Below are 18,059 nucleotides of genomic sequence, written 5' to 3' on the forward strand. Positions count from 1 at the left end.
CATCACTGACTGTGGGTACTTGACACTGGACTTCTGGCATTTTGGCATTTCCTTCTCCCCAGTCTTCCTCCAGACTCTGGCACCTTGATTTCCGAATGACATGCAGAATTTGCTTTCATCCGAAAAAAGTACTTTGGACCACTGAGCAACAGTCCAGTGCTGCTTCTCTGTAGCCCAGGTCAGGCGCTTCTGCCGCTGTTTCTGGTTCAAAAGTGGCTTGACCTGGGGAATGCGGCACCTGTAGCCCATTTCCTGCACACGCCTGTGCACGGTGGCTCTGGATGTTTCTACTCCAGACTCAGTCCACTGCTTCCGCAGGTCCCCCAAGGTCTGGAATCGGCCCTTCTCCACAATCTTCCTCGGGGTCCGGTCACCTCTTCTCGTTGTGCAGCGTTTTCTGCCACACTTTTTCCTTCCCACTGACTTCCCACTGAGGTGCCTTGATACAGCATTCTGGGAACAGCCTATTCGTTCAGAAATTTCTTTCTGTGTCTTACCCTCTTGCTTGAGGGTGTCAATAGTGGCCTTCTGGACAGCAGTCAGGTCGGCAGTCTTACCCATGATTGGGGTTTTGAGTGATGAACCAGGCTGGGAGTTTTAAAGGCCTCAGGAATCTTTTGCAGGTGTTTAGAGTTAACTCGTTGATTCAGATGATTAGGTTCATAGCTCGTTTAGAGACCCTTTTAATGATATGCTAATTTTGTGAGATAGGAATTTTGGGTTTTCATGAGCTGTATGCCAAAATCATCCGTATTAAGACAATAAAAGACCTGAAATATTTCAGTTGGTGTGCAATGAATCTAAAATATATGAATGTTAAATTTTCATCATTACATTATGGAAAATAATTAACTTTATCACAATATGCTAATATTTTGAGAAGGACCTGTAAACGTCTGTGTGGATAACACCATCCCCAACAGAATGGTGAGATGCTTCCCCAATAACAAACCCTGGATCACTAGTGACCAGAAGGACCTGCTTAACAAAAAAAAAAGAGCCTTCAGAGAGGGAGACAGGGAATTATTAAGGAGTATACAGAAGCAACTAGAAGTCAAGATAAGAAACGGCAAGGAGGTGTACAAGAGGAAGCTGGAGAGCAACCTCCAGCAAAAGTCACACCTCAAATGTTTTATCTTCCACATTGGCCATGGATACTTCTGCTTCTACCTGTTTGCCTTCAACCAAATCAGAAGATACTGATGCTCCCTTTGCCTTCACCTTCCACCTGTGTCTCAAGAAGTCAGGTGAATAGGCAACTTGAGAGATTGAACCGGAATAAGGCTGCAGGTCCAGATGGTGTCAGCCCCAGAGTCCTGAAAGCCTGTGCAGAGCAGCTCTGTGGGATTCTGAAGCAACTTTTCGACCTAAGCCTGGCCCAGAAGAAGGTTCCAGTGTTGTGGAAGACCTCCTGTCTTGTTCCAGTACCAAAGAAAACTCACCCATCAGTCCTCAATGACTATAGACCTGTTGCCCTGACATCCCACATCATGAAGGTCCTAGAGAGACTCCTGTTGGACCACCTGAATAATCAAACAATAAACTATCAGGACCTCCTTCAGTTTGCTTATCGCTAGGAGTTTGAGTTAAAGATGCCATCATACACCTGCTTCAACAAACCCACTGTCATCTGGACAAAGCCAGCAGCACTTTGAGGATCATGTTCTTTAATTTCTCCAGAACATTTAACACAATTCAACCTGATTTGCTTTGTCAGAAACTCCAGAAGACTCAGGTGGAGGCCTCAACAATCTCCTGGATCAAAGACTACCTGACAAACAGACCACAGTTTGTGAAACTGAAGGGTTGTGTGTCTAACCAGGTAGTCAGCAGCACAGGAGCACCACAGGGGACTGTATTCTCACCGTTTCTTTTCACTCTGTAGACCTCAGACTTCCAGTACTCCTGTCATCTGCAGAAATACTCGGATGATTCTGCAGTCGTGGGGTGGATCAGAGATGGACAAGAAGCTGATATCAGGGAGCTGGTGGACCAATTTGTGGCATGGTGTGGAAACAATCATCTCAACTTGAACGTTAATAGAACAAAGATGATTGTAGAATTTAAGAGAAATAAGAATAGGTCAGACACTTTCCATCATGGGAGAAGAAGTAGAGGGGGTGGAGTAGTATAAATACCTCGGTGTTCACCTGGATAACAGGCAGGAGTGGAGCTACAACTATGAAGCCGTCTACAAGAAGGGACAGAGCAGACTATACTTCTTGAGGAAGCTTATGACTTTTAATGTGTGTGCAGCAAAATCCTTATCTTCTATAAGTCTGTTATGGAAAGTGATCTCTTCTGCCATCATCTGCTGGGGAAGCAGCATCAAAGCCAGGGACTTAAAAAAGCTCAACATGCTGATAGAGAAGGCTGGGTCTGTTCTGGGGAATCCTCTGGAACCTCTGCAGATCATTGTGCAAAGAAAGATTCTTCATAAAACAAGAACATTATGGAGAACCCTGAGCATCCTCTTCATGAGATTGTCCTACAACAACAGAGTGTCTTCAGTCAGAGGCTTTTTCAGATCTGCTGTAAGACGGAGCGCTACAGGAGATCCTTCCTGCCCACAGCCATCAGCATCTACAACGGTTCTTTGAAGAAACCTGTATAAGATGACCTACAACAGCAATTAATTTCCCTTCGGGATTAATAAAGTATTTTTGAAATGAATTGAATTGAACCCCAAACAAAGATTTCAGATATTCCACAGATTGGACACTTTTTTATAGTATTTTTTATACATTTGTATAGTATTTTCAATATTCTAGAATGTAATTTAACAGACAGTGTGATGCCAAAGGTTCAGAGTTATGTGAAAATCCCATTTTCAACAGCTGGTACCTGGAGTACCATTAAAATTGTCTATAGTGCAAAGAAAGTGATTAAAAACTGGTGTTTATGGATGTGTGGCTTTTATTTTCTACAAGTTTTATTGTTTTTGTTTGTTTTTTACTTTGTTCTCACTTTAACAGTTTAGCAACGTCTGTAAAGTGTTTTTTCATGTCTACATTTTGCGTGTCTTATGCAGAACACTGCCAGTCCATGGCTGCATCAGGCTGCTGGTAGCTGCGGTGAAGGTCTTGGTTTACTGAACCACATTCCAGTCAGGCCAGCCAGCGCTGACGCTCATCACCCCTCTGCTAGGATCAGTACACACACTAACCCATCAATGTCAAAGGCTGCCATGGATGTTCATAAAGAGTAAGCCAACAAGTGTTTTTTCTCTTTTCTAATAGCTATGACTGGCTTTAGATGAGAGGAGGTTTGAACTGTGGGACTATGGGTCAAGTAAGAGCTGTGTCTGTTTTCTGATTTAACTTAAACAACAGCTTGCTTAAAATGTTTCATTCTTATCAAATCTTTCTGAATTATTGGTTGTTAAAAGTATTGAATTGGTTGTCCACTGCTAATATTTATTGTGTTTTAAAAAAGAGCATTAAGTAGGGCGCGGCGCTGATGTTGTAGGGGTTAAGCGCGCAACCATGTACAGAGGCTACAGTCCTCGAAGTGGCCATCCCGGGTCCGAGTCCCGGACCCCTGCGACATTTGCCAAATGTCTCCCCCTCTCTCCTGTCTGCCTACTTTAAAAAAAATAAAAATAAAGGCCACTTGTGTCAAAAAAATATCTTTAAAAGAGCATTAAGTAAACAATAAACCACCATGCTAATAGAATCATTAACATTTAACCTGGCCAAACAGTACAGGTACATCACGAAAACTTAGTATATGTAAAAAGGTTTAATGTTTTTAGTCACACGTGCCAGAAAGTGAAACTCATATATTACTGCAGAAAGATTGATCACACAGAGTGAAATATTTCAACCCTTTATTTCTTGTAATTTTGATGATTATGGCTTCCAGAGAATGAAAACCCCAAATTCAATGTCTCAGAAAACTACAATATTACATCAGATCATTAAAAAGGATATGTTAAACAGAAATGTCAGGATTCTGAAAAGTATGTCCATTTCTATCCACTCAGTAGTTGGCCTGGGCTCATTTTGTATGAATTACTGCATCAATGCAGAGTGGCATGGAGGAGATCAGCCTGTGGTTCTGCTGAGGTGTTTGGCAAGTCTAGGTTCCTTTGATAGTAGCCTTCAGGTCATCTGCATTGTTGGTTCTGTTATCTCTCATCTTTCTGTGGACAGAACTCATAGATTCTCTATGGGGTTCTGGTCAGGCCTAATTGCTGACCAGTCAAGCACAGTAACTTCATGGTCATTGTACCAACTATTGTTACCTTTAGCAGTGTAAGCTGGTACCAAGTCCTGCTGGAAAATGAAATCAGCGTTCTCATAAAGCTGCTCACTAGCACATGTCCTGGTAGACCCAGCTTCTTCAGCAATGACCTTTTGTGGCTTTCTTCCTTGTGGAGGGTGTCCATGACTGTCTTCTGGACATCTGTCCAATCAGCTGTCTTCCCCATGACTGTGTCTCCTACTGACCCAGACTGAGAGACACCCTAGAGTTGATTAGCTGATTAGTTTCAAATATTTAACTTTTACACAATATTGAAATTTTCTGAGACAATTTTGAAGTTTGGGGTTTTCATTCTCTGGAAGCCATAATTATCCAATGACAATAAATAAAAGCTTGAAATATTTGACTATGTGTAATGAATCTATATAATGAATTTTATTTTCTGAGGAACAGAAATATTGAACATTTTCATAATATTCTAATTTCTGAGATTGTCATGTATTTATTTCTCCTACAGATAGGCTGTGACCAAAGCTGCGATGAATCTGTGCCCTAGGGCCTCATGTACAAAACATACTTAAGCACAAAAATCTTGCGGCGCAATGTTTTACGCACAACTTGGCATGTACTAAAATGAACATTGCTTGAAAGTGTGCATAAATCCAAGCAAATTTTTGACCTGCCGTGAAAATGTGTGGAAGCCATGCAAATTTTTTCAATCGACAATAATTTTCAGTAGTTGGTTGTAAACATTTAAAGTTCTTCACATAGTGTATGTGGTGACAGTCTTACTAATAGAAATATTGGAGACATATTCACACAATTATGATGATCAGCATTGAGGTATGAATGAGCTTACTGCAGCAGCTAGACTGCGCAGCTTGGAGTTAAGATATTGTAGAACTAAACAGGTTCGAGCCAACAAACATTTTATTTACAGTCAGGTTTGAGTCGCTAATGTCATTCACGTAGGTGCTGGTTTGCTGTAACTGACTACAAATATCCCTCATGATCTGCAGACAGAATCTCTCTTGGCGTTTTTTCGCCGAAAGGAACCGGACACATGATGGGTAACTTCTGGCTACTTATACTACTTTGCACGTGTATTTAGGGGCGGGGACCGGACGGTCCAAGTGCCACGTGGAGCTACGTCAAATACACTGTAAATTAGGATGTGTGAAGGCTTTGTGTTTGGTGACATGTTTACTCAGTTTTATACATCTGATTTTTTTGTTTTGTGTGCAGCAAGTTTCAGAATTTCTCCCTACCGTAAACAGTCAGTATGAAAGGCACGCACTCCTTCATACATGAGGCCCCCTGATCTGTTGAATTCCACCAACATCTCAACACAGCAGATGAATCCAAACGTTGTGGACTTGTGTGACTTGCAACACAATCCCTTTATAGCACTGGTGTCAAACTCCAGTCCTCAAGGGCCGGTAACCTGCAACTTTTAGATGTTCCTCTGCTTCAGCACACCTGAATCAAATAGTTAGGTCATTAGCAGGACTCTGGAGAACTTCAGCCATTTGTTTGAGGTGTGTTGGACCAGGGACACATCTAAAAGTTGCAGGACACTAGCCCTTGAGGACTGGAGTTTGACACCACTGCCTCATAGCTTTTTAATCATCAGGTGTACATTATCAGTAATTGCAATCTTATGTAAACATAAGTTCAAACTTTCATGCAGTTTCAAGGACAAAGCACCAACTTCAGCTGCGGAGCAGGCTCTAAATCGACAATAAAGAGAGTGAAATCAAATGAATAAAATATTAATCTGATGTTTCATAGCAGTTGGAGAACCTGGTGGAAATGTGTGTCTGTAGTACATTTAAAGCCAGCCCTTGTGCATTTAGCTGTGTCTGCAGACAGACACACAAACAGTTCAGGCCAAATCTCATGTACAAAAATGTGTTCAGATAGGATTTATTTATTTTATTTTATTTTTATTTTTTTCAAACTTTGTTTATTTAAATTCTCCAAAGAAATTTTGCAGAGCTACATGTTCATCCTGACATGGCACGTACAGGGGTTGGACAATGAAACTGAAACACCTGTCATTTTAATATGGGAGGTTTCAAGGCTAAATTGGACCAGCCTGGTAGCCAGTTTTCATTGATTGCACATTGCACCAGTAAGAGCAGAGTGTGAAGGTTCAATTAGCAGGGTAAGAGCACAGTTTTGCTCAAAATATTGAAATGCACACAACATTATGGGTGACATACCAGAGTTCAAAAGAGGACAAATTGTTGGTGCACGTCTTGCTGGCGCATCTGTGACCAAGACAGCAAGTCTTTGTGATGTATCAAGAGCCACGGTATCCAGGGTAATGTCAGCATACCACCAAGGACGAACCACATCCAACAGGATTAACTGTGGACGCAAGAGGAAGCTGTCTGAAAGGGATGTTCAGGTGCTAATCCGGATTGTATCCAAAAAACATAAAACCACGGCTGCCCAAATCACGGCAGAATTAAATGTGCACCTCAACTCTCCTGTTTCCACCAGAACTGTCCGTCGGGAGCTCCACAGGGTCAGTATACATGGCCGGACTGCTATAGCCAAACCTTTGGTCAATCATGCCAATGCCAAACGTCGGTTTCAATGGTGCAAGGAGCGCAAATCTTGGGCTGTGGACAATGTGAAACATGTATTGTTCTCTGATGAGTCCACCTTTACTGTTTTCCCCACATCCGGGAGAGTTACGGTGTGGAGAAGCCCCAAAGAAGCGTACCACCCAGATCGTTGCATGCCCAGAGTGAAGCATGGGGGTGGATCAGTGATGGTTTGGGCTGCCATATCATGGCATTCTCTTGGCCCAATACTTGTGCTAGATGGGCGCGTCACTGCCAAGGTCTACCGAACCATTCTTGAGGACCATGTGCATCCAATGGTTCAAACATTGTATCCTGAAGGTGGTGCCGTGTATCAGGATGACAATGCACCAATACACACAGCAAGACTGGTGAAAGATTGGTTTGATGAACATAAAAGTGAAGTTGAACATCTCCCATGGCCTGCCCAGTCACCGTCACAGGAAACGTTTGACTCCACCAGTATCACGTAGTGACCTGGCCACTATCCTGCAAGAAGAATGGCTTAAAATCCCTCTGACCACTGTGCAGGACTTGTATATGTCATTCCCAAGACAAATTGACGCTGTATTGGCCGCAAAAGGAGGCCCTACACCATACTAATAAATTATTGTGATCTAAAGCCAGGTGTTTCCGTTTCATTGTCCAACCCCTGTATATCTCAATACAAAAAGCCTTACAATTCCTTAAAAAAACAAAACAAAACAGACTCCACTCCTCCACTCACCACAAGAGATAAAATGAAATAAATAAACAAATAGAGTCAGTCAGATCCAATTCTGTGCCAACAAAACTTTATAAAATAATTACACATATACACTGCCTGGATCGCCACCTGGATTTAACTAATCAAATAGGTGCAAACCTCCCATTGGGTAATTAATGCATGGGTGATAATTTTTCAGCTGGCAACAAGTTCACCTTTATTAATTTAGCCTTATAAGGGAGACAGGTTTTTCAGCATCAGACGTATTACTGAGCAGAGCTGAGACCAATCTGATGAGACAAAAGTTGACACTATCAGATTAGCAAAACCCCATGTGGCTTGGCACCCCCTCTAGGAAGACCAGAGGTGAGAATCGACCTAACTTTCACGCAGACATCTCGACTCCTCTGCAACAATTCGATTTGGTGAAATCAAATTGAAGAAAAACAACAGTAGAACTCTGGGCTATGTATAATAGTGAAAGTAAGAGCATTTCCACACGCACAATGTGAAGGGAACTCAAGGGATTGGGACTGAACAGCTGTGAAGCCTTAAGAAAACCACTAATCATTGAGGCTAACTAGAAAAAATGCTTCAATTTGGTAGGGAGTGTAAGGATTGGACTCTGGAGCAATGGAAGAAGGTCATATGGTCTGATGAGTCCAGAATCTACCCTGTTCCAGAGTGATGGGCGCATCAGGGTAAGAAGAGAGGCAGGTGAAGTGATGCACCCATCATGCCTAGTGCCTACTGTACAAGCCTGTGGGGGCAGTGCTATGATCTGGGGTTGCTGCAGTTGGTCAGGTCTGGGTTCAGCAACAGTATGTGTTCAAAGAATGAGGTCAACTGACTACCTGAATATACTGAAAACCAGGTTATTCCATCAATGGATTTTTTCTTCTCTGATGGCACTGGCACATTCCAAGATGACAATGCCAGGATTCATCAGGCTCAAATTGTGAAAGAATGGTTCAGGGAGAATGAGACATCATTCTCACACATGAACTGGCCACCACAGAGTCCAGACCTTAACCCCCTTTAGAATCTTTGAGATGTGCTGGTTAAGGCTTTGTGCAACAGTCAGACACTACCATCATCAATGCAAGATCTTGGTGAAAAATTAATTCAACACTGGGCGGAAATAAATCTTGTGACATTGCAGAAGCTCATCAAAACAATGCCACAGCGAATGTGTGTCGTAATTAAAGCTAAAGGCTTTCCAACGAAATATTAGAATGTGTGAAATTGTCTTTTTTTTTGGGTGGTGACTTTTTTTTTTTTTTTTTTTTGGCCAGGCAGTGTATATAGGGAAAAGAGTGCGGACTTACCTCTGATGAAGCGAAAATAAGAGACTAGTCAGGGACTGAAGGACAGTTTATTTGTCCAACGAGTTGAAACTGTGGGTGCCATGCAATAATCTATCTAGAGTCCCAAATATGTAAGATCATTGTGGGCAATCTTAAAAGGAAAACCATGCAGTGAGGAGGATTTGGCTGCCAAATTAATGGGAAACAACTCACTTTTACTTCAATTCAGCTTGTACCTCGACAGTCGACCAAAATCTGATGTAGAGTGTCAGGAATGGATGTATTTAAAAGTGAAATGTATATAACTAAGCCGTCAGCATTCAAGGAGACCTTTGCATCCACACCATATCTCTGCCATGTTTTGATTAGAATGCATAGCAACAGCAAGAAGCTCCAAAGCCATTGCAAATAGAAGGGGACTTAATGGGCACCCCTGCCTTGTGGATTGATAGAGCCAAAAATAGTCAGACCAAACATTGTTAGTCCTAATCGAGGCTCGTGGATTGGAGTAAAGTAATTTAATCCAGGACAAAAATGAGTCTCCTAGCCCATATTTCCTGACTGTATAGAAAAGATATGACCATTCTACACGGTCAAACGCCTTCTTGGCATCCAGAGAGATTAGAGCTTCTTCAGTGCTATTAGAGGAGGTATTGTATCCAATGTTCAATAACCGCCTAAGATTGGAAAAGGAGTGTCCATTCTGGATAAAGGTGGTTTGGTCCGTGTTAATTATAGTGGGTAGGAAAGATTCGAGCTGTTGAGCTAATAATTCAGATAGTTGTAAATAGTTTAAAATCCATGTTCAAAAGACTAATAGAACGGTAAGAAGAACAGGAAAGGTCCTTTTTTCAAAAGAAGTGTGATTGTGGCCTAATTAAGTGTCTGAAGAAGAGCGCCAAGAGCAAAAGACTCATTATACATGTAAAGGAATTGTTGCGCCAATTTATTCCAGAATTAAAAAACAAAATTTAGAAAGATACCCATCGGGGCCCGGACACTTTCCACCCTGAAGAGACTGCACAGCCCCATTAAGCTCCAGGATTGTAATAGGTTTCCCCAGGTTGTTGGCCGTTTCCTGATCAGTCGTGGGGATAACCAATTTGGCAAAGAACCGATCAAATTGGTGTTCTGTGGGAGTACACTCAGATGAATACAGAGAGCTACAAAGTTTTTCAAAAGTCCGGTTAATTTCAAAAGGATTGGTAGTTACTCCACCGTTGGTTTGGATTTGAGGGATTTGACGGGATGCAGAGACTTGCCCTATTTGGTGTGCTTGTAGTCTCCCTGCTTTATCACCATGTTCAAAAAACTGAGCTTTGGACTGAAGAAGGAGTTCTGTAGTCCAATGAGTTGTAAGAGTATTAAATTTGGCTTGTAGTGCAAGCCGTTCTTTATATATGTTCGGAGAAGCAGAGACTGCGTACATAGCGTCTAGTTGTGAAATTTGTCGAGTTAAAAACATTTTCTTTCTCACCTTAACTTACTCTCGTGGTGTACGTAGATTATTTTTCCCCTAATAAAAGCCTTTAATGTTTCCCAGAGAAGCGAAGCAGACACTCCAGAGGTTTTGTTGGTGCTCGAAAGAAATCTATCTACTTGGAAACACAATCCGTGATATTATCACTGGAGAGGAGGCGGGTGTTTAGCCGCCAAGGTTCACAGACAGATTGCAATGTTCCCAATTTAATATTCATTAAAGGTTGAGCATTTTCGACATGTGTGTCCTGGTTGGGGGGTAGGTCCATAAATCAACTAAGCTGGTCTTTTTTTACTTCTGACCCTAGTTAATGGCCAGTATTGTGAACATTTTTGAAATATTTTGAAAGAAATTAAAATAAAAGGAAAAAGGAGAATGTTCCTGTATGAAACTTTCTCCTGCCAGGAGTTCTAGGACCTCTGCAGTGTAAACACACCTCCTCAGCTCAGTTGTAATGACCCACTGAAGAGGACGAGTGCAGTGCTGGTCCTGCATCTCTGAAACAGCACCATTTAGAACAAGCTGTAGCTAAGAAAGAACTTAGTGCTAGTTAGGGGTGGTTGGTTATTTTGTGGGGAAATTTAAGGCAAAAACGTCTTCACTAACTTATTTTAATTGTCTGTGTGCAGAGATGTGGAGAAGAAAGGCTTTGTGGATCCCATCAGGAATTTGACATTGGCTCAAATAAAACAGGATCAGACAGACCAAAGTCGTACCCCAACAGGAAAGGATGTCCACCTGCACTGCCTTTACCTGGATCCACACAGCAAGGCTCATCTGACGAATACACAGGTACATTACTGTACTTTATCTTCATCATCATTGGTGGCTTTCTCAATGACGAGTTGTGGACTTAAGTCACAAATTTAAGACTCGACTTTGTAAACCAACTATAGACTTTGGACTTGAGCCATTTGACCTGAAAATCGAGGTGTGTTGGAAAAAGAAAAAGTTTATTTAAGAAAAGCTCTGCATGGCATCACCCAAACAACATGTATACTACTATGCAGCATAGCTCTGTACAATAATGCTTAGACACGTTCAGTAACATTGTTAATCCAGGCAGAAGCAAATATCTCTGGACCAACCCTTAATTACAAAGACTGGAGAGAGTGATGCAAGTGTTTCAGTATTGTTTAAAGGATGCTAGAGCCACCATAAATATGCAGGCATTATGCCTCGTGATGGCTCGCTTTATTCATTTTCAGCCAGTTAATAATAACTTCTCATATTTCCCCAGATCTCACACAGCAGAGACTGTTTACAGAAAATCAAAGCCTGGTTTTCATCTAACTTTCTCAATTTCAACATTGAGAAAACAGAAATTCTCCTCATTGGGACCATCCTCCCAAATCCTTCCATTTTCATCCTCACTATCAACAACTCATCTGTCTCTCCATTCACTCAAGAATCTGGGTGTCATATTTGAAGGCACTCTACCTTTTCAAAGCCACATCAACAACATCACCCACTCCACCTACTTCCACCTACGTAGTATTAGTCACCTCCGCACCTCCCTCACTCCTGCCACCGCTGCAGTCCTGGTCTACGCTCTGGCCAGATCTCGTCTGGATCACTATTACTCTCTTCTCTGCCAGGTCATCTCCAGAGCATTACCCACCAGTCACATTTCACCTGAGCCAGCTCCACTGGCTCCTAATCGCATACCACTTGGAATTCAAAACCTTGCTTTATGCATTTAAGGCCATCCATCACCTCACATCTGTCTGACCACCTCCTCATTAATACTCCCTCTTGGTCTCTTAGGTCAGCCCACTCGATCAGCCTCATGGTGCCTCCTGCTCGTCTGACCACCATGGGATTCAAGGCCTGTAGCTGATCTGCCCCCACTTCTGGAACGCCCTCCCTCCTGATATCAGAAACACCGGCACACTCTCCTTTTTCAAATCCCAACTAAAAACTGTTATTTTGAACATAGATTCCAATTAATCCTAACAATTGAACAGTGCAGTCAGATTCTGTTATTTATTCAAATTGGATAAAAAGTTTTTCTGTCTAAGGAAACCCAGCAGATTGCATCCAGTCAGTGACTTACAGCATTCACTCCTCCTAGATGAACATGTAGAGACAGTGGACAGTCACTGGCGTTGACTTTGTAGCAATCTCTCATACTGAGCATGCATGTAGCGACAGTGGAGAGGAGATCTCCCTTTTAACAGGAAGAAACCTCCACCAGAACCAGGCTCAGTGTGAGCGGCCATCTGCCACGACCGACTGGGGGTTTGAGAGAAGAGAGCAGAGACTCAAAGAGAACAAAGAAGCACTGATCCAGGAGTACTTTCTATGGGAAGGAAAAGTAAATGTTAATGGATGTAGCTCCTTTAGTCATTTCAAGTCATTTAATCACTTAACTGGACCTTATTCCACCATCTTCAGCATCTGTCTTTTTAACCCGAGGATGTCTACGTCCTGGAAGGTGCCTAGTCTTGTGGACCTTTTTAATAACATTGACAGGTGTGCTCACAGGAACATGAAGCTGATTGGAAATGGTCTTGTAACGTTTACCTGTAACACGAATATCTCCAACCTTCTCAGAGAGCTCTCGCCTCAGCTTTCTCTGCTCCATGTCTAGTGTCCTGCAGACAACGATACCAAACGTAGCATATTTGTGCCTTTTAAATAGGCACCTGTAACACTAATGGAGGTTAAACACAGTTTAAAACAGGACTAATGCACACATTAATAATCTCTAAGGGGTACAAACAGCAGGGTAGGTTGTTACAGGTGCCTGCTTCTTTCTGCTCAAACTGTCAGCTTCAGTCTGGCTCCACCATAACCTGTGTTACTATCACTAGTCTCATGTCAGTCCACTTGGTGCAACAGCTCTCCAAGGTGCGATCACCCCTTTTTAACTGCAGACTAACGAGCAGATCTAATCTGATGCAGGTGTTAGATTTGGGAATTAAAATTTCCAGGTTAATTCCATAATTGTTTCCCCAGAGTTGAGTGATTCCATATTTTTTCCCTGTTTGAGCTTAAAGAGTGACTGTTACTGACTACCACAATGGTTTTCTTTATTTCTTTTAGGGTTTTCTTAAAGCCAGAAAGTCGGCACTTAGAATGACTGTAGTTTTCTGTCATCTCTGTGATCTGCTTTTTTTCGATTAAAATTAAACAAATGAAAGTACATACTCCAAGACTGCTTATTCCATAATTTTTGCCAAAGGTTGTAGTAGCTGACTTAGCCCCTGCCGATTAGTGTTTGATTCATACCGCAGTAGAACGGAACATTGTGTCCTGCTTTGTGGAGAATATGTATTGGGACAAAGTCTGGATTTTATCATGAAAGTTCTTGTTGACGTTTCTTTTAAAATCCTTCATAGCTTCTATCCAACTAACTGCTACCTTCAGAGACTTCAATAATTTAAATTTAATTTTTGTGAAGCCAACAGAGAAACAGTGGCTCATTTATTCTGGTACTGTTCATTTACAAAGCGTCATTGGAGCAAACCTTCATGTTTTTCATAGCTCTGTATGAAAGATTGAATGTGGCTTGTACTGTACTTTTTACCATTTGAAGTGGTTTTAAAAATAGTAATAAAATTATGTAACCACTATTTTACAATTACTTATATTTGTATTTTCCTTTCCAGGAAGTACTTCATGCAGCAGACCGAAGCATTAAATACAAAGAGGAGAACCGTCAGATCCTGAAAGAGAGCATTGAGGTTGCGCCTTTCACTGCTAAGATACAGCGCCCCACTGATCCTGGGCTGGACAGGGACAGAGAGAAAAGCAAAGATCCAGCATTCCCTGTCCGGATACCAGCTCTTGCCTCTTCAAGCCCAAAGACCAGCCACCCTCACCCCCATGTCATCCAGTCAGAGAAAAGCGGCTACTTCACCATACTCTCCAACAGTGTTGTGAATGAACCTCCAAGACTGTACCCCTCCAAAGAGCAAAGTTCTTACTACGACAAAGTATCACTTGGTGCTCCAGTTGTAGGGGTCAGCGTCGGGACGGGTGTTCAAAGCCAGGGAACTCAGTCTTTGGTCAGTTATAGCTCCAAAGCTTCTCTCTCTAAGCCTCCTCCTCTCATAAAGCACCAACCAGAGGGAGGAGAGGGTTTATCAGGGAAAATTACTGAGCATCTCAGCCAGCAGGCTACTCTTATTCAGCATCAACATCTCACAAGCATGGACAGGAAGGATCGTCACAGCCCTGCCACCTCAAACACCTTCTCGATGTCGACCTCCTTATCCTCAGTCTCCAACCACCATCAGCAACAGCAACACCATCTCAGGGCGATGCCATCCCTTTACCGGGCTCCTGTCTACCATCCGCCAATACAGCTTTCCTTGGAACGCAAAGAGACGGCTGAACGCAAGAAGGAGAGGGAGAAAGGGGGCTATGGTGGACGTCTGTCGCCTCCAACACTCACACCCATCCAGCCGGTCAGCTTAGCAACAGCTGGCACCGCAACATCAGTGGAGCAGCAGAAGCCCCCGACCCTGGTGCCAGAACTCAGGGATGTCAAACTCCATGGAGTCACAGCTGCTGTCACCTCAGTGGCCTCTGCTATCAGTGGGAATAATATGAACGATGGATTGCGAGGCAGGGAAATGATACAGGAAAGAGGAAGTCTGTTCTGTAGAAAAAAAGAGGTGTTTAGGGGTAAGCCTCAAGCAGCAGTGGCTTCTGTTATTGTACGTCCAGCCACATCACTTAAGTATGAAAGTCCTGTTGGTGCTAACAAGTTTGGTGCTACAGTACATAAGGAGGTTTCTGCATCATATCCTTCGAAGCTCCCAGGAGAATGTCCACGTATGAGGGAGACTGCTCAGGAACCTGGAGGTGGCAGAGTTATTCAACCCATCTCAAACCTGGAGGACATATCTGCTCAGTACAATAAAACCACCTCCATGCAAAGCTCTCAGGGACCTGTAGGTCTCAGCACTACAAACTCTTTGTGCAGGTCCCCTGTTGTATTCTCATCAGTTGCTGATGTGCAGAATAAAAACCCAAAGTCAGGGTGTTCAGCTCGTGATGAGTTCGGAGCAGCTAGAACTGGCATCGGAGGCTGGCTGCCTAGCCTCTCTGGAACTGAGAGAAACAGCCATGAAGGTGTTGACTCACGCTCCATGTCACCAGGGCTGTCTTTGCCTCTGAGTAATTCAGCAGAAACAGCCCTACAGGGTCAAAGCATCAACCTAATGTCTAGTCCCATTTGTGACTCTAATAAGACTTACTCTCCATCTTTTGTACATCTCAAAAAGCACAAGGCAGCCTTGGCTGCAGCCCAGTCGAAAACCAACCTCCCCGCTGCTCCTACATCAATGCCAACTGGAAACTCATCCTTAACTTTGGATCCAGTTGAAAAAAGTCCAGACTGCAGCTCTACCCCTCCACCATGTTCTAGTGGAGCCTCTTCAGGTGATATTAGTAACACCAGCTCTGCAACTGGGAGCACAGCACCAGGCAAGTCCAGTCTGTTACCTAATGGCCAGACCTCCGGGTCGGCCTTACTCGCTCAGCCCAGTAACTACCACAAGCTAAAGAAAGCCTGGTTAACCCGGCACTCTGAGGAGGACAAGACTGCTACCACAGCCTCCTTCAGCATTAAAGCAGAGAAGCTGTTCACCACCATGACTAGCACATGCAACACTACAGCCATGTCGGATATGATCAAACCATGTACAGTCAATCTCAGTGCCTCCACGTCCAGTGAGATTGATTTGAACAAAGACAGCGGAATCAAAAGTGAGCGAGACCGAAACCTGGAGGGTAGGAGCGCTGGGTCAACGGCAGCAGGAGGAGGTGGAGAAGATAGGAAACCCGTTCATTTCTCTAGGAGGGGGTGCAAACGCTCATACGACTCTGGGTCAGAAAGTGGCGGAGATGACTCTGATACCAGTGAAAGCAAGATTGAGGGCAGAGCAAAGCGCCAGTCTAAACCAACCTACAAGAAGAAACAGAATGACATGGCCAAAAAGAGAGGAGACCATGAGAAGGAAGAAGAGGATGTGAAGCCCAATGGTATCTTTAGATCAGCCCGTGAGAAGACTAAGCTTAAACTTGCAAGCAGTAGTAAGTCCTGATTTTCATTTTTTGCAGCAATATGAAAGTCAGTCTTAAATTTGATGCTGCTCCTTTAACAGATCTCCACCCCACGCTCAAAGTTATTAATATTTACAGAGAGTCTCATGAAATTGATTTCTGAAACAGCCCAACACTGGTTTATTGATGGGACAGCATATCTCTCAGGGACAACTTTTACTGGTTATCCATGACCAGTGGCTCTCAAAAGTCAAAAGGAGATCATGATAATTATTTCTCAACCTTTTTTTTAACATGTCATGAGATTGTTCCCAGTGGATTTAGAGTGAATGCTTGTCTCACTTTTATGATAAAAAAATAACAGCTTGTTTCATCATCAATTTTCCAGCAGATACGTGAAGGTTGTGGGTCAAAACCAGCTGCACAACTGTCATAATATCATCAACCATGAACATAAAAACCCCTGGGTCATGATGTTGGACCAACCATGTTTCTTTTGGGGTATGGTGTTCAGTGTTGACCCGCAGTCCAAACTTTAAGTTTGGTTTTCTCAGAAACATTGTACTAGGAAAGCTGAACTTTATTTCCAGTTTATCAGGTTCACTGTAGGTGATTGTAGGTGTGAACCCAAGAAGACTGGAAGCTTAATTTGAATCAAACGATGGTGTGCACAATAACGGAGCGCAATAGCGCTGTTTTTCACTTCTCTACAGCGTAAATGTCACATTAAATGTGAAAACGTTTAGAGCAGATAGTTACATGTTATTTGACATCACAAAGACCTGGCATCTTCACAGGGTTAGGGCCTATAATTATAACAGCGGGATTCTGTGTGAGACATTCATAAATTATGGTGTCTGAGAGCTAATGGTAATAGAAAAATGTTACCCGTACAGGATTGTTGGTTAATTCTGATTCATTTATATATAATCTGTATTTGTCAAATACTGATTATTAATAATGACTTAATTATGTGCGCTCCATTCAGATGGCATCCCTCGTTCTGTGCTGAAGGACTGGAGGAAGGTGAAGAAGCTCAAACAGACGGGGGAGTCCTTCCTGCAGGATGACTCATGTTCAGAAATTGGACCTAACCTTCAGAAGTGTCGGGAGTGCCGGGTTGTCCGCAGTAAAAAAGGAGAGGAGCCAGCACATTCCCCCGTCTTTTGTCGTTTCTACTATTTCAGACGGTAAATGAGTTTTTCTCCCATTTGTATCCTGGAGGAGACGTTAATTTTTTGATTTTGGTCTTATTTTATTGGTTGTCACATAACAACATGAACTCTGTGCAGTTACAGATGTGAAAGCATAATTAATTTATTGTATCAGATTTGATTTCATTGTTGGGTTTTATTAATAATCTTAAATAACTTTTATGGAAAAATAAACCAACACTCTTACACTTTTGCAGTGTTGTAAGCAATCACATCCTGATCCAGGCTGGGTTCTGTTGCATGATCCAGTTTGGGCTTCAGTTGTTGAATAACTTCATATTAACCTACAGAACAATAACATTTGCTGAAGAGCCAGATGCAAAAGTTATATTTAAACAGGATATGTCATCTAAATTTTATTTTATATCTCTGATTCTCCTGAATTAGAGAGGCACCGTGATCAGTTTTCACTTTTGGGTTTGGTTTAAGCTTGATTAATTATTTTGTCATTATTTTTCATGTTTGTTGTTCTATTATAAAGCTGCTTTTCAATATTTCCCATCTTGCCATGTATGCTGGTATATTACAGTTTTT

At 42.5% G+C, this 18,059-nt stretch overlaps 1 protein-coding gene across 5 annotated transcripts in view; it reads left to right on the top strand.

The window, feature by feature from the left end:
* The window catches only part of jmjd1cb (jumonji domain containing 1Cb), a 150,796-nt gene that overhangs the window by 117,467 nt on the left and 15,270 nt on the right, over positions 1 to 18,059 (top strand). For all 5 annotated transcript variants that reach the window (XM_047378097.1, XM_047378092.1, XM_047378094.1 and 2 more), the window contains 4 exons: positions 3,032 to 3,204; positions 10,923 to 11,085; positions 13,908 to 16,341; positions 17,300 to 17,501. In XM_047378097.1, the coding sequence (XP_047234053.1) occupies positions 3,032 to 3,204; positions 10,923 to 11,085; positions 13,908 to 16,341; positions 17,300 to 17,501 (2,972 nt within the window). The remainder of the gene's footprint in view (positions 1 to 3,031; positions 3,205 to 10,922; positions 11,086 to 13,907; positions 16,342 to 17,299; positions 17,502 to 18,059) is intronic.

The sequence above is a fragment of the Girardinichthys multiradiatus genome, chromosome 10 (assembly GCF_021462225.1).
Source record: "Girardinichthys multiradiatus isolate DD_20200921_A chromosome 10, DD_fGirMul_XY1, whole genome shotgun sequence".
Taxonomy (NCBI): domain Eukaryota; kingdom Metazoa; phylum Chordata; class Actinopteri; order Cyprinodontiformes; family Goodeidae; genus Girardinichthys; species Girardinichthys multiradiatus.